Source organism: Ammospiza caudacuta, chromosome 3 (genome assembly GCF_027887145.1).
Source record: "Ammospiza caudacuta isolate bAmmCau1 chromosome 3, bAmmCau1.pri, whole genome shotgun sequence".
NCBI classification, from domain to species: Eukaryota; Metazoa; Chordata; class Aves; order Passeriformes; family Passerellidae; genus Ammospiza; species Ammospiza caudacuta.
Window position 1 is genome coordinate 95,243,309 of NC_080595.1, and position 20,318 is coordinate 95,263,626.

Consider the following 20,318-nt stretch of genomic DNA (forward strand, 5'->3'; position numbering starts at 1 on the left):
GGTCGTTCTCCCCCTCACTTCAACAGATAAGGTATGGGAAAGCAAAAGTGACAAACATGGAAGCCTTGAGAACCTTTCATATTGGGGTAAGAACACAAATCTTGGTTTCAATAACAAACCACAGGTATTGAAAACAAAAGGAGGGGTTGGTGTGTAATCTGTGGCAAATGATGAGCTCGGGTTTTGTAATATGTATAAGCTTAATTAACACCACTATAAAAGTGTGTAAGTGGGATCAATAAATCGGAATTCGATGCTGATCAAAGGATGGGTCGTCTCCCTTCACTTTCTACATATACTCTTTTTTTTTTCAAGTTCATTAAAGAGAAGGACTTTTTCAGTAGCAGAAGTTAAACTTGATTAATATTTTCTTCAGCAGAGTATTACTGCTGCCAATAACAATTATTACTCAAGGCTCCAGAGGACACTGGTAATAATTAGGCCAGCTAAGGCACATAAATAGATATGTGAAGACAGAAATCTGTCACTTGACATTTAGTATAGCCAAAAAGGAAAGAATTAATTGTTTTTATTTTTGATATATAGATTGAACTTTTTGATTACTCACTTAAAAAAAACCAAAACACTCTTTCCCCTCAACATCCAGGATCAATTTTAGACAGAATAAAGCACAAAGTTCTTTTTTTTCCTTTCTGTCACTTAAATCTCCTCCTCTAATTCCTCCAGTAGCCTAAGTCTGGTGCAGACTACAATGGATGGATGGAAAAGATTAATAGGTCACTAGAAAGCTGCCTAATGGGGTAATGTCCTCCCTATAGCCTAGATTTATCTTCCCTAACCTTAAATGAGTACACACATTTAGAGCTCAGTCAATTTGTAATTCTTCAACAGTCAATGAGCTGAGAAGCATATAAAGACAAAAATACACTCTGTAGGCTAGTTAAGTTGCTCAAAATTGATGTTCCTCCTCAAATTCTGAAGATGGCAAAGTATACTGGTTTTCCTTTTTAAGTGTTGCTCTTCCTTCCTTTTTATGGATCAAAGTCTAGAGCTTCTATAAAAAGTAACAACAGCAGTTAGAGACATATTTTTTCCTATAATTACTTGTTTATTTCTGATAATTCAGATCTTTTCGTCACAGACTGAAAAAAGCCAGATGAACAGTTCTTTATTGACAGACACATGCTACGTGTGTCAGGAACTTACAAATCTGGCTGTTGGACTGCCCAATTAAAAATCCTCTTCAGTGACTTGCTGGCTTTTCATCTCCACATCTGTAATTTTTTCCAAAAGACTTAAAATAGTATTTTATGCAACAGTGTTGCAATTTTCCACAGCAGAAAAACCAAAACCAACAAAAGTAATTTAAACAGAGGCTCAAGTTACCCTGTTTGAGCTACTTTTGTTTTACAATATTACTTTTGCATCTCAACATAGCTCTGCAAATCAAGCTGTAGCATCCTGGTTCTGTGAATAGTTTGCTGCTGCTTTTGCAGAGCAAACAAGATAGCAAGAATTTCTATTATTGTGTAGGCTGGAGTAAATTAGAAAAACCTAAACAATAAACAACAGGCAAAGCAGTTAACAGCTTATTTTTCCAAGCATATATTAAAAGTTCTGCAAAGATAAAACTCTTGCATAGAAAATGATAGCTAAAACCCTTTGGTTATTCTGTCAAAGTTTTGTCTGGCTTGGATTCTAATCAGGTTCTATTCATGACTCTGTTCTTTTCCCACTTTTCTGGGTTGCTTGCTGCAGTTTTCTATTCTTCACAGTAGCATTTATTATAAAGGACCTAAGGGGCAGTCCAGCTTCCAGATATTATCTTTTTTTCATATGGAATCTTAGCCATTATTCTACTTTAAGCCTCTTCATCTTTCCATCATGCTCTTTGCTGCTCCAAATTCGGTCCAGGCTATTCACTTGAATTTGTTATTATGCAACAAAGCATTGCTCAGAACTGACTTGAGCCGTATTTGGACCTCCTCATGTCCCCAGATGGTCATCTCTGTCCTTAGGCCAGCTGGCAGCAGACTTGGAGTGTGGCCACCTCCAACCTTTATTTGTGACTGAAGCACTAAGAAACTATCACTGGGAAAATAATGCATAAATAAATTTCATGTAGCTTGCAGTTTTAGTTATAATGGTGAATGTCTGCTGGCAAACCAAATGTTTATACAGAGAAAATCATAGAGCAGATTGTATGGTTCACATTAACTGAGTCAGATGGCACGGGTAAAAATGCTTGGGATTCACCTAAATACAATTCATACTGGATCTTTCCCAAATTGAACTCCTACTAAAGAGCATAACTTTTTTTTCAACTGTTTTGTGGTATTAAAGATAGCTATGCTCTTTCAAGGTCATAATGCTCACACAGCATGGGATAATGCTGTGGCTTTAAAAAACATATAGGAACTCTGGCCAGTACATTAATATCAATACATCATTAATGTTTTTCTTGGAAAAAATACATCAATTTCTTTTATTTTTTTAAAGCTGATGTGTGCTTGTTTTACTCTGTATTTTACTTTGGGTACCGCTTGTCTTGGGCTCAGCTTCCTGCCCTTAAACAGCACACCCTAATCCTGTCCCTGATTTAATTTGTAATCTGTGCCACCTATTGCATCACCCAAGACATCCACCAAGAAGGGCTGAGCCCTCCCGGAGTGCCCCGCAGGACTCACGGCTGTGCCACTGCTTGTGCCCCGCAGGACTCACAGCTGTGCCAGTCCTTGTGCCCCGCAGGACTCACAGGAGCAGCTGTGCCACTGCTTGTGCCCCGCAGGACTCACAGCTGTGCCAATCCTTGTGCCCCGCAGGACTCACGGCTGTGCCAGTCCTTGTGCCCCGCAGGACTCACGGCTGTGCCAGTCCTTGTGCCCCGCAGGACTCACAGCTGTGCCAGTCCTTGTGCCCCGCAGGACTCACAGGAGCAGCTGTGCCACTGCTTGTGCCCCACAGGACTCACAGCTGTGCCACTGCTTGTGCCCCGCAGGACTCACGGCTGTGCCAGTCCTTGTGCCCCGCAGGACTCACGGCTGTGCCAGTCCTTGTGCCCCGCAGGACTCACAGCTGTGCCACTGCTTGTGCCCCGCAGGACTCACGGCTGTGCCAGTCCTTGTGCCCCGCAGGACTCACAGCTGTGCCACTGCTTGTGCCCCGCAGGACTCACGGCTGTGCCAGTCCTTGTGCCCCACAGGACTCACGGCTGTGCCAGTCCTTGTGCACACACCGCCTTTGCTTACGAGACTGCCCCGAGACGGTGTCAAAAGCCCCACAAAAAAATCAAGATATATCCGACACATTAGACCATTTGCTCTGTCAGAGAGAGAAGCTGCTGTGGTGTAACACAGTCTGAGTGGGCACAGCCTCCTCCCTGCTTTCTCCCCATTACTTTAGGGGACCCACAGGCTGGGTATTTAACTATTTGCTTTTGAGCCCTCCTGGAGGGAGGCGTGACCTTACCAGAAACCCATCCCACCCTCCGCAGCAAGGCACGGTGCTTCTCCGGGCAGGACTGCCAGAAGGAGGCCTCTAAGCTCTGCCGCCTTCCGGATAACTCCAGCCCGTTCCCGTGCCCCACACGAGGACCGATAGTCACAACCCAAACCCCGCCGGCCATCTTGGTTTAACCCCTGCAGCGCCACGGCCGCCGGGGCCCCGCCCCCTCGTCCCCCAGACCCCGCCTGTCAGTCAATCCGGGCTCGGCAGTGAGGGGCGGGGCCGAGGCGGCAGCCGGCAGCCGCAGCCAATCGGCGCGCGAGGTGCGGCGGCGCGGCGGCCAATCGGCGTTTCGCTTCTTCGTGGGTGCGGCGGCCGCTGTCGGTGCGCCCGCTGAGAGCCGCGGGCCCCGCCTGTCGCCGTCGCTGTCGCCGGCGGAGCTGTCGCGGTAGCGGCTGCAGCCTTAGCCTGGCCCTGCCCCGGAGTCACTGAGGATGAGCCCCCGCGCTGCCCAGCGCGCGTCCCGCCCTGCCCGCCCGAGTCCATTCATCTAGCGACTGGTGAGGGGCGGGCCGGAGCGTCCGGCGGGGGAGCCGCTCGGGGGACGGTCCTGGCGGAGGGGTCGGGACGGCGGCGGTGGGCGGCTGAAGGAGTGGGGAGAGCTCCGGGCAAGGCAGCCAGGGCGGGTAAAGGACGGCCGGCCACGTAGAATGGGAGGGGACCGGCTTCGTGGCTCGGCCTCCTGTGTCAAGAAGTGTCTCGGCGCTCCTCGGCTACGTGGACGCGTGCGGTGGGAGCCGGCCCGGCCCCTGCCCCTCTGCCTGCCCCTGGCCCCGCTCTGGCTCCCTGAAGCGCTGCACACCTTCCCCCGCCCTGACACTGGCAGGAACCTCTGGCCAGGTTTCCTTAGCTGCGGCTTCAGGGAAAGCCTGGCGTGTTTCTCTCCTTCTTGGTGCTGCTTGTCTGTTTTTGGTAGCAGCTCACAGTGCTGCTGGGTTAGACCAGCACCGTAAGCACTGGAGAGCCGCGGTCTCGTTAAAGTATCCTAAGTTATCTTAAGAGGATACTTCCATGCAGGCTTCCTAGGCGAAATACAGCTCTTTTTTTTGGTTATGTGGTCAGTGTAGCTGTCTGTCTTTGTGGAAACTGGTCACAGTTTGTGGTTTACAAAAAACAGTAATCGCCCGCCAACATCTGGTGTGGGTAGGCTGCAGTAAAACTGTACCAGAAGTTCCCAGTTAATTCAAAAACGTCACTTTTTCCCAAGATGGAAAAGTCCTTGATGGATTTATCGGACATAATTTGAAGTGGGGTGAAGTTCTTGTGCGCACTTGTGGTTTGTGTGGTTTGTTGTGTTTAACTTCCCTTCAGCATTATCTGTTTCAATAAAGCCTGAAGCAAGATCTTGATGGATTGTGCAAGTGGCTGTAGCTGCACTCACTGTACTTTTGCCTGTAGCACTTGGTTTTAATTTTTTTAAATAGTACTAAGTTATTAAGCATAAGCAGTCCTTGGTATTTCTAGATAAGCACAGCACAGTATTTCACAGTTTACTGTTTATGTACAATGATTCCCAAGTGATAGATGTGCTCTGACGTTTGGAGCTGAATTTAGCTACCAGTGGTACTTTGGTCTTTTTTTGACAGATGTGTCAGCTTGTAATTGGCAGTGCTGCTTAGCTCAGCTAGGAGCAACTGAATTAGGGTTGTTGCACTGCTGCATGTCTCACTCTGATAAGGATTATGCTGTTGTTGTTGAAGGTACAGAAAATCTGGAGAAAGCCTCTAAAGGTCACTTGTGCTGGGGTGTACCTGTGCTGAGTGGTGGCACGGAGGCCCCATCCCAGGAAAAGGAGCAGCAGTGGCCCAAGGGATGTGGTGGGCATGGTGGAATGTGGTGCCTTTCAAGGCAAATTGGTTTTCCTTCATAGCTTTGCTTCTGGGCAGGTCACATTTATTTATAACTTGAGCAGTTTGCTTGTTGTCTGGCTTGATTTGAGAGCCTCACGTGCATTCAGTTTGTCATTTGAAAATCCTTCCTGACATATCATCTGAATCTTTTATGAAATTTGAACAAAGGATGCTTTGTCCACTGTCTGGAGTAAAAGGGGCTGGAGTTTTGATGTTTCCTCTTTGTGTAACAGACACCTTATTCAGAGGCTCTGGGTGGTCTGCTGAAGCCACAGCTGAAGGAGAAAAGAGATCCAATTTGCTTGTACTCAGGGGTTGTTCCATAAACATTCTGAATCCTAGTGACTCTTTCTAAGTTTTTCCCTACTTACTTGCTTCTCTTAAAACTTGCTATCTGAACTAGAAGCAGGACTCTGATATTTTGTGCATTGAGGAGAGCAGAACCCTTGTTTTCTGTGTCTCAATGCTCCTATTATATAGTCGAGAAGAAGCTGCTTTTTTAAAGGTCTCTTTGTGGGAATTTCAGGCTGCTGAACCACTCTTATCTACTGCATAGCTTAGATTTACCTGCTTTTCCTTGTACATTCAATCACTTTACTCCCCAGAAAATACATTTTGTGTTCAAGGGGTTGGAAAGTGTAGATTTTTGCCTGTTCTTCAACAAACATACAAGGAATTTGTGGACAGGTTAAACTATCTCTGGATATGTAATCTGAGCAGCAATTAGTAGTCTAACTGTTTTTAAAGGCTGTGTGCCACCTGTACCTGAAAGGTGCACTTGCTTTGTTTATCTAGGAATTCATCTGTGTTTCCTTGAGGATATCTTGCTTAATGCCAGTGCTAAGGCTGTTATATTACTACCTAGCCTCAATTTTCTGGTCACTTTTGTCAGATTCTAAACTGTTTCTTTAATAGGTGTTGGTGAAAGTTGCCTTTAGGTAAGAATACAGTCAACAGAAAGTCCTGGAAAAGTGGTAACATGATAGCAAATTCCCATGGCTTTATTTCTGTAAGCCGTTTTTTATTAGCTTTCTAATCAAGTAGTCTGTTTAGTGAAGTTTGCTTTAGGTACAAATATTTTAAGGATTTCTGTGCTGTTATGGTTACAGGTCTTTTGTGATGTTATGAAACAAATGTGAATGGACCAACGTGGAGAAATGTCAGCATGCTTGTTTAAAAAACAATCCACTTCCATTCTGCCCTGGAAATATTTAAGATACTGCAATACCCTTATAAGGATAGAGATAACCTTCCTGAAATGTGTGATGTTGCCAGTCTCATTTCACTTTGCAACTTATTATCAGAAGGAAAAGAAAATTAATTTAGTGCCGTCAGAAAAAACACATTATTTTTACTTTTCTTTTTTTTTTTTTTTAAAGGAAGGGTGTTAGGCTTGACAAGGAAAGCTGTATGCTTCTTTTATATGAAAAATAGAAACCATAACTTAGTTCTGTTTTAGGAGAACCAAATGAGGGGAGCTAGGTAATTTTTCACCATGTGCATTTTAGGTGTGACTTAGTAAAATTAAGTGTAAAATTAGTAAAATTTAGATGTGATTTAGTAAAATTAATAACACTGAAAGAATAAATTATTAAACTCTGACAAAAAAGCAGTGAATGGAATGAAGTTATGCCAATTTTAAGGTCTTGAGAAATATGTTTTTAGTAAATCAGGCCAAGGATGGGTTTCAGGGCCATGTGACTAATTTGACAGTTGAGTTACTTTAATGCAGTGCACATTGAAGATGCAAACCCAGCAATCTGTCTTTGAGTGGTGCTGAATTCTGAGTAGCTGAATCTCTTCTGTGTTCTCTTTCACTTCCATGTAAGACCATTGTCTGTGTTAAATGAAAAAAGGCTCAACAGCAGCTACCAGCCACTGTCTTGGTACCAGTACCCACATCCATGTCAGCCAGGTTTTGTTGTCTCTAACCAGTACCCACATCCATGTCAGCCAGGTTTTGTTGTCTCTAACCAGTACCCACATCCATGTCAGCCAGGTTTGGTAGCTCTAACCAGTACCCACATCCATGTCAGCCAGGTTTGGTAGCTCTAACCAGTACCCACATCCATGTCAGCCAGGTTTGGTAGCTCTAACACCCGAGTGTAGGCTTTCAGGAAGAATTGAAAGGACCACAGATGGCAGTTCTAGTATCAAATCAGACTGGATGCTAGAGGCATACATTGACACAGCCACCCATGAGGTGAGGGTTGGTTGCTGTTTCCTTGTACCTCTGAGCTGAGAGCACACAACCTCTGTGGAAATGCTTTCTGGAAAAAGAGAAAATTGGGGATGCATTGATAGCGAATATGGTACACAGAGAGAGGTTTCTGGAACTTCACAGTGGGAGGCTTCTGCCAACTCTGCTTTTCCCAAATGTTGAGATTTCACATCTGCTGTTTGCAGGAAATGAAATCTATCACCATCATCCTTAGTCACTAAGGTATTTGTAGAATCTTTGTTCACTTCATACTCAGGAGAGGTGTGACAGCTTTGATTTTTGTAGTGGCTTCCTGAGAGAAACAGATTTTTGAGACAAGCACAGTGGGTGCGGAGCTGCTGTTCAGCTGTAGGAGTTCTGCCTCCATAGGGTCAGATGATGCATGTGACACCTTCCTTCTGGGAGGGTGTCTGACAGCTCTGGTGCAGTGGTGCCTTGCCTTCCCTGAGGGGGAGAGCTGAGTAAGACAGCCCTACCTACCCACTTGCAGGAGGTGAGATACCACAAACACTTTCTTGCTACTAAAGAATTGCTTCCAAATTGGTTCCAATCTTTTAAATTTTCCTGGGCTGTGAACGTGTATAATAAATAACTCATGTCTCTGAAGGCTAGAAACCCACTTGCTGCTGAAATAAAATATCTTTGGGATACTTTGAATGCTGCTCTAATTCCTTCATTTTTATGACTTTTTTCTATAATGTTAATTAGGAATCAATTTTTAAAAATAATTTGAATTCCAGATAATGCTTACTGTATCATAAAAGTGTTAAAAATATTATAGCTTTCTTTAGCTTTTTATGTCTTTTAATAATTACAACATTAAGAAGACACTGGTATTGTAACATGGATGTGATTCATGCTGAGTAGCCCACAGAAATATCTGCAAATAAAAGTGGAGACAGATAATCAAAATGGCACCATGTTCCAGATCATCTTAATTCAAAATTTAAAAAATGTTGGTGCTTCCTGTTTTGTGCTTGTTTTAGGTGCTCACTGTTCAGCTGGGACTCCATATACTAAAAGTAAGCATTTCATAGTGGAAATGCTTTCACACTGACTTGAGCTTCAATTCACAATTTGAAAGTTTTAAGGTTTCTCTTAAGGACTTCCTTTGTGGAACAGTCAGGTTTGATGATCACCTTTTTCCAGATTTTGTTTTAATGTGACAGCGTTTGTTGCCAGTGTGACAGCCTTAAGTGAAAACTTGATCTACAGCCTTCTGTCTTGAGCCCAAGGTGTATATATATATATATATCAATATACTAATGCCATATTTAGTTTTGTAATGTTTACGGTAAAGAAAGGCTGGGTTGGAATGACTTATAAAGAAATAATTCAGCAGGGTCAGGTTTCACATAGCTGAAGTAAATGTCACTGTGATGGAGTTAGTGTATGATAGGCAGGCTTATGTTTCTGTTTAGTAACAGGCTTTTTATTCTTTTAATACTTGATTTGTTATTCACATTATTTTGGTGTTTGGTAGGCTGGAGCTCAGATGCCTTCAATAAGTTTTTGTGTGGCCTCTGTTCTTTTGTTGTAATGGCACAAATCTCAGGATTTGCTTTCTTCTGGATCATTTTCTCATGCGATTCAGTGCCTTAGATAGGTGTGGATCTGCACAAAGGAAGGTGTGACACAGGGGACAGCAGGACTTCTTTCTTGGGTGGTGGTGCCATTTCATACCAGTTTAACAGATTAGTCAACCTTATGTCTCCCCTGAGTGATTTTCCTTAATGTTGTTTTTATCATTACCTTTATTTTCCTGTGTAGCAACAATAGTAATGCTTAAACAATGAGCTGTATTTAAGATGTGCTTTACAAGGCATGCATAAAATTTTTACTTCCGTGACATAATTCTGTTGCCTAGTGTCATGTTGGTGAAATGTGATACATTTTTTCCTGTAGATCTTGAAATGTTTGGGGTTTTTTGTAGATTTTTTGTTTTGGTCTGTTTTTTCATGAGGGTGTTTTGTTTTTAATTATTAGTTTTAGAAGAGTGTTTGATGTGCTGGCAGTCTGAGTGTGCTAATAGTTACCCATCACACTTCGATTCATTGGAACAAGAAGTCAGGTTGTATTCTTGAAATCAGAGCTTTTTTCCAAACCTGTTACAGTAATTTACTTCTCTTTATAATCTGAGGCTTGAGAAGGTCAGAGGACAAAAGTCCACACATATATATGATAAATTTCTAGAGTTACTGCAGAAGTTTGTATGTTGTTTGGAAAATGCCCTGTAGAGTGAACTAAAGCTTGCTGTGACAAATCTAAGCTGAACAGTTGTGGTGAGTTCAAGTCTTGTAAAGATTTCCTGGTGCTACCCCTGGTCAGGGATGAGGGACAAATTGTAGTGAATAAAAATGATTTTTGTTTTCTTTTTCATTTGCCTGCTCTTTGAACTTGTTTTGAAGGTATACACTGAACAACTTCTGGTCCATAGATTTGCATTCTGAGTATTGTAACCCTTCTGAATGAGGTTGAAAAGTAATTGTTGGAGGCTTGGTTATGAGATATTTAAATGAATACTCTGGACTAGATTTTTTTTTCTTGAAAGTTTAGATTCTATTGCTAATGTTTGCTCTAAGCTGATTGCTTGCAGCTTTATGGAAATCTTGATTCTTAAAACAGGAGGAGGACTGGGATTTCTCTTTTCCAGACAAAATCATATTTTTCTAATATGTCTTTGCAAATAAAGTTATTAAGAAAATATGGTTTTAGATTTAGTGGCTGAAAAGCAGTGGAAGCTAAGCTCAACCTTTTTGATGGGGTTGGAGTCAAGGAGTAGGATGTGAACATTTATAATGACTGCTAAGCTGAGTAGGATGGGAGACTTTTGTGTTTTGTTGGTTTTCTTTTTGGTGTTTCTTATCCCTGTCTTATCCCCCTCCCCCCCATTCCCCACTCTGAGGGCTTGTTAACATTTTTAGTTTGTTCTTTTTTAGCTTTCAGGATGGCATTGCTCAGCTTCTCTTGGAATATTTTAATTGTGGGTAGAACAACTTCAAATTACGTTTTGCATAGCAAACAAAAACTTGAACTGAATACTGTTTCACTCAGTTTGAAACATATCTGGAAGGCTGAAGAGTGATTTTTTGGGGGTTTTGTGCATAGTGATGTATGTAGTTCACTTTTTCTGCTTTCTGAGTTTGTGTGTGATTTTTGTACTGAAGTCTGCACATCTTGTGACACTTCTGACTATAACTGCAGACATTTCGTAGGCCAGGTGAGTGTTTCTGTCAGGCCTCCTTTACTTTTGAGAAGAGGGATGCCAGAGAAAGATGTATATGCTAAAGATAAGTTTGCACAGCTAAACAGAAGAGCTGGATGCCCCAGACTGTAAATATATATTTTCATGAAGAATTATTCTTATTTTTGCTTCCTGTTTCTTCTTCTTTATCCCTTACCCCTTCCAAGTTAGACCTCTTTTCTTCTTGCCTGTTTCAGGAGCTTTAGACCTTAGCCCTGCATGAGTGCTAACAGCCTGAGTTCATGTCTCTTGTACAAGCTGCTTTTATTTGCTTTGGTGCCATCCTCCATCCCACCTTTGTGAGCAGCTCTGGGAGTGGTGGAGAGGAGCCTTCCTATTGATTCTGCAGATTAGAATTGCCAGGGACATGGAAAGATGTTGGGGCCAGGGAAGAGAAAGTGGGACACAAGCCTTTTATTGCAGTGGTTGTGAAGTTTGGTGGTCTTCCTTCTGCCACGTTACTAACAATGCCTCTGTTAGCAATGGTGTACTCAGCAGCTGAGGGGATTTTCTGGTGGATGGCTTCCACCCCCCCCAGTCTTTTAGTTCAGTTCTTAGTTTCTGATGACAAAGTAATGATACAATTTGACACTAAACAGTCAGGATCATGAGGATTCTCAGGGTGGGACAGCAAACTTTTTTGGATCTAGTTTACTTTGTGGCCTAAACAATTTATGTTAAAGAAAGGTAGGAGGTGCCTTTGGAGGCTGGGGTGGGGAAGGGAGTAATGCTTTTTTAATCTGATTGGATGTCCGAGTATAAGCTCGGATGGCATGGGGCAGGTCAGTCAGCCCTTGTCACATTGTCTTGTCCTGTACTTGCTAGTTTGATATGCAGTTAAATCAGTACAGTTGCAGGGGTAAAAGGCTTTTGTTTACTAATCTGTTCTGGTTTGCTCTCTTTCAGGTCTCCCTTGCAATTATGGAGTTTTAGAAGAATAAGGTAGTGTGGAGGGGGAATCCCCCTCTGCACGCTAGAGGTAGTTCACTTTTGGAATTTTCTACGGACAAGATTATTTGTTATATAAGATGGTGAAATAAGACTTCTAAAAATATATATTTATAAATATTTATTTGGATCAAGTGCCAAACATAACAGTGCAAAGATTTCTAATGGCAGCTCAATAAGCTTGGATTTACATCCTTGGAATTACAATTTTTCTAAGGCACTGTGTTGTGTACTGAATTGGAGTGCCTTGATACACTTAAGGGTTGTTCCCCTTAAGGAGAAGAGCAGCTTTAGCACTGAAGATGAATTCTTACATGCCAGAGTGCACTTCAAAGTGTCGATCTCTACAGCATGCTCTGGATGTTATTTCTGTAGTTACCAGAGGAAGTGAAGGCCAGATCAAGGCCTTTCTCTCTTCTTACTGCTACAATGCTGCAACTATCAAAGATGCCTTTGGTAGAAATGTTATACATCTCGCTTCGTCCTGTGGCAAAAAAGGTGTGCTGGACTGGTTGGCTGAGACCAAAGGAGTGGATCTCTTGGCAAAAGACAAGGAGTCTGGATGGACAGCTTTGCACAGAAGCATATTTTATGGATACATTGATTGTGTTTTGTCATTACTGAAGGTGAGTGATTTGCAGCTGTAATTTACCTTGGCACCTACCATGTTTAGAGTTTTATTGCATTTGTAAAAGTGTATTTTTAAACTTGACTGGAAGCCTCCTGAGGCTTGTCTTAATACTGTGCTCAGATTGCAGTGCATTGATTTACTTGAAGGTTGTCTCTGTTAACACAGATGTCTGCCTTTGCCCATGCAGAAATCAGCACTGAGAAAGGATCCCTGATTAATTGTGGACTTCCTTGAAGGCTTGTTTATGTAGATGATATCAGGCTCAGGATCTTACAAACAGAGAGTGCTCAGACTAAAGATACTCTGAAAATAGACCTGTGGTAATTGTATCAATTGATGTTAGAGAACATAAAAAATAAGGGAAAATTAAATGGAGCTATAATTAGAAATTAATCTTATATTTTAGAGATAAACAATTAAAGATATGGAGTATTCTATTAAGTGACTCTCCATTTCATTAGTATTTTAAACCAGGGCTTTTGCTCAGTCCCCCTTACTCCTTTCTTACAACTGTTGTTTCTTCCCATCCAATTAGCAAGTTGTATATATTTTTAATTAATCTTCCTTCTGTTCCTCCTTTTGCAAGTACAGCAAAGAGAAGAGATGTTTGTTTGAGATGTTCAGAGTCTCTTTAACCATGTGAAAAAAATGAAGTATTTGTGGTTCGGTGGTTTTTAAAAAGAAACCTTTTAAGGCAGAGAATGTTCCATTTTGAATGCAGTCTTTTAAAATTACAGTGACTAGCCATTTGTAGATGTAACTCTCTGCTTCCTACAAGACTTTAAATAGAAAGATGGTGGATCTGGTAGGATCTGATAACTGTTAAATATTTATTTCATGTGCTGTCCCCTTACAGAGTGGGGAAGCTTTCATTCAACTTGAAAAACGTAGGTGTTTTTATAAGCATTGTACGTATGATTCTGTTCTCTAGAAAAGTGGAAACTGTGCACGTGACATATGAAAAAGTTTTCAGTCCTCTAGTGCATGTGTGTATATCTGTATCTTTGATATTTGCTTACAGGAGGCCTGTACAGCCTTTCCCCAATGTCTTTACTTTTCTGTGAGTTACATAAGTGAATGAGATTTTTTTGCTAGCCAGCTCTGCTGATATTCTTCTAAGAAGCAGCACAAAACGGTTCATGGAGGATGCTCTCTCCTCTCAGTTCCTTGACTGAAGTCTGTCTCCTGTACTGTGTTATGAAAAGGATGTGTTCTTAAGGTATTATAGCAACAACAGAAACTGATTATAGAATGGAATTATGAAATAGGTGAGATAGAAGGAGATCTAAGATTGCCTAATCTAGCCCCCATGCTCAGGCAAGGTCAGCTAGAGCAGACCAGGGCTAGGTCTGGTTGGATTTTGAGCAGAGCATCAGACATTTCTGTTCCAATGTTTTACTATCAGTGCAGTAAAAGTGTGTTTTAGATTTAAACAGGATTTCTTACATGTTAGTTTGTGCCCATTGCCACTTTTTCTGTCACTGGATATCATTGTCATCCCTACCTCTAACCTCCAATTAGGTATTTATTATGTATGATAAGACATGCTGTCCCCCTCCCCCATCCCAAACCTCCTCTAGGCTAAGCATGCCAGCTCTCTCAGCTTCTCTTTCAGTGTCAGATGCCCCCGTCATTATCTTCATGGTCTTTTGCTGAGCTTGCTCCTGTGTGTCCTTATCTGTCTGGGAGTCCAGACCTGAACCCAGCACTCCAGTGCTGAGTAATGCTTGCTGGCAACACTCCTGCCTGCAGCCCTGGATGCTTTCAGCATTCTTAACTCTGAGCTTGCTGGCTTGTGGTCATCTGGTGGTCTGCAAGAGTCCCTAAGTCCTTTTCTACTAAGGTGCTTGCTAGTCATTCAGCCTCCAGCTGTACCAGTTCACCGGGCTGTTCTTCCCCAGGGCCAGGATTTGCATTTCCCTTTGTTGAACTTTATGTGGTTCCTCTTCCTGTTGCTCTAGCTTGTCAAAGTCCCTTTGAATGTCAGCATAACCCTCTGACTTATCAGCCACTCCTCCTGCTCTCCTGTCATCACCTTTGCTGAGGGAGCAGCACTCTAGCCTATCATCCAGGTTATAAGTCAAAATGTTAAACAGTACTAGCTCCAGAATGAGCCTCTGGATTCCTAAACTAGTGTGGATGACAGACTTCTGCCGTGGGCTGGAGGTGTTCTTGGCTTATTCTGAGGCTGTATCTAACTACAAGATTTGCCATGCAGCAGTTGGAGTTTGTTTTCACAAATTCCAACCATGTGAATATCCCTACAGCCTCTGTCTGCTTGTGAACATTTTAAACAACTTCCAGAAATGGAGAATATCCAGCTATCTGTTAGGTCATAAAAATAGATCAGTCTTTTCTATTATATGGTGAATTAATCCCAGCCCTGTTGCACTAGGGTTGTCTTTATAATTTGGAGAATGTGTGCTGTTGTTCTTCTGGGGAATGTTTTTTTCAGAAAAAGTTGTATTTCATGTGTTTGCCTCTTAAGTGTGAGGTTTTCCAAGGTATCCTTTATATTAGTCATGACCTCAGGTACAAGGTATGCAGGTACAGCTGAGTTGGCTATTGGATTCTGTTTGAGGACATCTGGAGTCCCCTTTTGGGAGGTGATTGATGGAACTTGACTTCCTTCCTAAAATCAATGCTGCTGTAGCAGCAGTCTTTTTTATTGAGAAAATGGTATTTACAGAGATTGTCTGTGTCTAAGTTCTGAAAGAATGACCTGTGCATGCTTTGTGCCTCTGAACCTTCTCTAATTCTCTCTTTCCTGGCTGTTTGTGTCCTCTTGCCTTTTCTCAGCAACCATGAAACTCTGTTCCTTGCTTGTTTTCAAAGTAATAGTATTTTTTTTTTATTTTGTCACTTGTCTAGCTTGTCAAAACTGATTCTGTAGAATGCCAGTTTAAGAACATGCATCCTTTGAAGCTGGTAAATTAATTTTTGGTGAATACTTGCCATTCATGCATCCTTTGAAGCTGGTAAATTAATTTTTGGTGAATACTTGCCATTCCTAGATGTCAGTGCTTTATCTTCACATCTGTTTCCTTTGTGTTTTGCTGGTTACAGTTTATTATACAGTCAGTGTTGAGACAATAAAATCCATGTTAATATATCAACAAGATGTATACATGGCAGAACAGATTTGCAATGTTCTTGGTTTGTTTTAGATTTGCATACAGTTTACTTGAATCTGAAAATTTTCTTTTATCAGTATTAAACTTCAATTAAAGATATGATTTGCTCCTTAAAAGGTTTACCTGGTTTACATTAAGCTATGCAGTTAAAATTAACTTCAGTTCTTCTCCTCTCCTCTTTCAGCATGGTGTTAGTCTGTATGTTCAGGATAAAGAAGGCTTATCAGCTCTGGATCTTGTGATGAAAGATAGGCCTATCCATGTGGTGTTCAAGAAAACTGGTAAGAAATAAAATAGTCTAATTTGTATTTTGCAATGAGATCTGTTTCAACAATGTATTAATGAATGCGCTAGTTTATACAATGTTTTCTGTTTTTAATTGTGACTTCATAAATTGTGAGATGCCTGATGCTAGTGTTGATCATCTGTACAATATTATTGGAATATTTTGTCATGGTACTTTACTTCTTATAATACTAAATGTTTTTAAAGTTCAGTTTTAGGTAAAAAAAAATTTCCTCTTCAATTTTTAGATAGAAATAGCAATTGCTGTTTTTTGAAGTCAATGTGCACAATACTGATACATTTACTAGAGAGGATTTTTTCATTACAGATCCCACAGAAGTCTACACCTGGGGAAACAATATAAATTTTACTTTGGGCCATGGTGGTCAGCAGGGTAGACATCATCCTGAATTGGTGGACCTTTTTCCTCGGAATGGCGTGTACATTAAACAGGTATTCCTCATGTATTACATAGGCACTTCTCCTGGGGAGGGGTGTGCAAGGGGGAAAAAGTGACCAAGGGGAGTTATCAAACATTGAAGATTTCCATGGAAAAACAGTTCTTGGTGCCTTCCCCTCTCTGCCCACCTCCTTACTTCCCTGCACCCCCATTCACCATCACTGAAATTGTGGTTCTCTGTTTTCTGGGGAGAACAGGGGTTTCTGTGTTATTTACTTTGGATATATGGCTTGTGTGTCATTAATTAATGACACTTCTGTAACTGTTTTGAGCTGCTGACTTCCTGTGTGACTCCAGTCACACTTTGAACTGAAGTGGAATAATAAATGTGCTTGGTACTTGTTGAATTAAAATTCATCTTGTGTTCAAAGCAGCATGTGCTGTTAAGCACATGTCTCTAATAACTTCTTGTGACTTCAGTTTGAGAATATTTGAAAGTTTAAAGTACAACTTGAGCAAACATTCAGGGCAGACAATCTGTGCTGCAGTCTTAACATGTTTTCTTTGGCATTTCTGAGGCAGCACCGTGGACCTTAAAATTCAGTCTTTCGAGTTTCTGTTAGCCTGTGGGGCCATGCTTGATCTTATTTTAATAAACTGAAACTGTTGATCTCTTCAAGTAGCTTAAGGCAGTACATAATATGTTTAAAGCAAGTATTTTATGTGTCCTATGATTTAATACCACTATCCTACTTGTATTTTCATGAATATAGTTTAAAGCAGAACTTCTTCACAAAGTACTTATGGCAGGTGTTTTCAGATTATCCAGAAAAATTAATCTGTCCTATGTTGCCTCTTCCCATCCATTTTTTCCTCTTTTTTCAGGTGGTACTCTGCAAATTCCACTCTGTGTTCCTTTCCCACAAAGGCCAAGTGTATACATGTGGACATGGACAAGGAGGGCGCTTGGGTCATGGTGATGAGCAAACCTGCTTGGTATGCTGTCTTGTGTTACTCCTTGTAGTCTGCTATGATGTTTCTTTTATTTCTAGCAGCAAGGCTAAAAAGGGAATTAGAGTTTCTGTCAGTGTACTTTCAAAATGATTTTGCTATTCATTTCAAACCAATCTCCTTGCTTCCCACTAAGTAACAGAAAAGCTTTCCCAGTGCTAATAGTGAGGTGGCAGAGAGTAGAGAAGTGTGCATTTAATTATAGTTTAACTTCAGATAGCTAGATGCTGTGGTCAAACTTGTGTTATGGCTGAGTTGATTTAAAGGCCAGCTGATGCTAGATAAGAGGAAGCAAATGTTTTTTGTCTGGGCTTTTTGGCAGAGGAACAGCAGTACAGTGCTGGGAAGCTGTAGTGGCAGGAAGAGGGCTGGTAGGGTTGTTTTTTACTAGACTTATGCAACTTAATTGAAAAGTCATTTTCATTTGAATAGTACATTGCTGCAATGCACAAAACTAAAATTTGAGAGCACTAAATGTGATAACAATACAATTCTTAGACTTAAGCATCTTATCCTACCTTGTAGATGCATTTATCTTGCAGCATAGTCAATTTTAAAAATTACTAATATTGAGTATCTGGTGGAAGTTGATATTCTATTGCTGAATGCTATAGTGGAGACTGGAGCTTACATTTTCTTACTTTTTTTTAAAAGAAAGTAATTCTGTTAAATTAGGATTTTTTTTCAAATTGCTTTTCAAAATTGTGATGTTACATGGTTGAATAAAGGAGAAGTCATGTTAGAGTGCATCGAGACTCAAAGATACAGAACTGCTTCCTTATTCTGTGAAATTTCATCAGGATTATCCTGTGTTGGAGGGAGATAGCTTTAGTGTTTGTGGTACTTAAAATACCACGTGATAGTTAATATTTGTTCAGCTGTCCTGAAGATGTAGTTTCCAACCTAATTCCAGAGCAGGTGGTTTAAAATTCATCTCTCGTCATAGAAAAGGACATTTCCATGATAGCATTTCAAATGAAAGTAGTTAATCTTACTGCACTGGATGTGCTTGTTATGTTAATGAGTGTGTTGTGTGCTCAAATGCATTTTATCTTTATTTCAATATTTGGTCATGACTTTCTGTTGGTGTAACTTTAGTTTCATGGATGGCCACTGGTTAATAACAAAACAACATGCTTTTGTATCAACTATTTTTTTTTCCTGATTCAGGTTCCAAGACTTGTTGAAGGCTTAACTGGTCATCAGTGCTCCCAGATAGCTGCAGCTAAGGATCATACTGTTGTTCTAACAGAAGATGGATATGTTTACACATTTGGTTTGAATACTTTCCATCAATTGGGTATTCTTCCTCCTCCTTCTAATTGCAGTGTTCCAAGACAGGTAAAAATAACATCAATCAAAGCTTAAATGTTTGGTGTTGCTGTTTTGGTTTCTCTTAAAAGAAAGTAAAATGTGAAGATTATAAAAATAACCACTAAGCTTTTTCAGAACAGCAAAGTTTAATGTGAGTTCAGATAAATCTTGATTCTGTGTTATCAGACATCTCAGATCTTAACTGTGTTCTGATAAATGTCTGAGTTTGTAACCTGAACAAGACCAAAATTTGTAGTGTGATAAAAGGTACAACTGCCAAAACCCTTTTCTTCGCCCTTCCCCAAATTGTTCTGTAGCTAAAGTATGAATAGATATGTATCACTTGAGAATCATGGTCTGAACTCCTTTGGATCACTGGATGATGGATCTCAGGGTTGGAGCATTACATCCTTTGCTGGAAGCACTGGAGTCGGTGCTTTGGGAAGAGTAGTGACAGGGAAGAGGGGGTATGGGCATCAGCAGCTTAACTATATTTCTATGCCTAATGTCTATTTTTTTTTTGTAAGTAAAGAAGCTTTAACTTCATCTGAAGTAGAGCAACATGGCACTATTAGTGTCAAAAAGAATGATTGGCCAAAATGCAACAGGATAGTGTTTTGGGGTACCGTGTGTTCTTTAGTAGTGTAATGACAGCTCTATATCCACAATATTTGCCATGATTTTATCATCTTAAAATGGAAAACTTAAGTTAAATGTGAAGTGTGGAATTAGTAATGTAGTGTTCTGCAGTGTTTAGGCCATTAGGACTTGCAAGTTTAAACTTCTAGTTGACATTTTGCAGCACCTGAGTCTTTTGTGGCTGTGCTATTCATGTCCTGTTCAGTCTTGTTCAACATCTTACATATGAAGACAGCCTAAGGAGACTTGATTCTAGTTCTGATTAGCTATTACAAAAAGTTTTGTTCTTTTTTTCATTAGTGCAATAGTACCCCACTTGACAAACTTCTGGAATAATCTGATTTATTAGACTGTATGTGGATTGATATTAGTGCTTCATTCTTAATGACTTTAGGAGTTAAATGTTGTCAGAAGTTTGTACATGTGAAATTCACCTGTTGCTACTTAATATTAAGATGTACTTTGGATTTGTGCTTAGGTTCAGGCAAAAAACCTGAAAGGTAGAATGGTGATTGGAGTGGCTGCAGGCAGATTCCATACTGTGCTATGGACTAAGGAAGCAGTGTATACCATGGGGCTGAATGGCGGCCAACTAGGTAAGGTAGAAGCATTCTGACAGTAAAACCCAGCCATTGAAAGATGTTGTTCATGCTTAACCTATCATCTGCTTCTGAGAACAGAAGCCTGGATGAAGCTTTTTTCTCTCTCTCTTGTTTGTTTTTTTTAACCAATCTGATGACATCATCCTTTCACACTTCTTTCAAAGAATATTTTTCATTCCTACCAATTACTTTCACATTTAGAGATGACGGGAGCTTGTCAAATTTAGCTCTCATTTGAACTCTTTTTAACTTTTACCTTCCATGTATCTTGTGTGGTCCTGCCACTGGAGACTTTGAGGAAATGGAATGTTGCTGTGTTGGAAATTACTCCAAGGCAAGCTTGTCTCCTTCCAGCAATCTGGCTGGCACTGCCTTTAATAAACTATAAATTAGCCTTGAGCTTTCCTGCCTATGTCCTTCTTTCATGAAGCACTGTAAACATGCTTCTGATAACTTTTTCCATACTAACTTTTTAAATACTTGCCTATATCTAGAATTTTTTCAGCAATACCATTACCAGAATCTTCAGTTAACTTTTTCTTATTCTGAAATCAAGAAAGAACCTTTTAAAAAT

General features: G+C 40.7%; 1 protein-coding gene across 2 annotated transcripts in view; it reads left to right on the plus strand.

Annotated features, from left to right (window-relative positions):
* The first annotated feature begins 3,804 nt into the window (after positions 1-3,804).
* IBTK (inhibitor of Bruton tyrosine kinase) overlaps positions 3,805-20,318 on the plus strand; it is a 53,531-nt gene continuing 37,017 nt past the window's right edge. For both annotated transcript variants that reach the window (XM_058800731.1, XM_058800732.1), the window contains exons 1-7: positions 3,805-3,965; positions 11,687-12,354; positions 15,678-15,774; positions 16,107-16,231; positions 17,064-17,174; positions 18,360-18,530; positions 19,621-19,738. In XM_058800731.1, the coding sequence (XP_058656714.1) occupies positions 12,031-12,354; positions 15,678-15,774; positions 16,107-16,231; positions 17,064-17,174; positions 18,360-18,530; positions 19,621-19,738 (946 nt within the window). In that variant the 5' untranslated portion in view covers positions 3,805-3,965; positions 11,687-12,030. The remainder of the gene's footprint in view (positions 3,966-11,686; positions 12,355-15,677; positions 15,775-16,106; positions 16,232-17,063; positions 17,175-18,359; positions 18,531-19,620; positions 19,739-20,318) is intronic.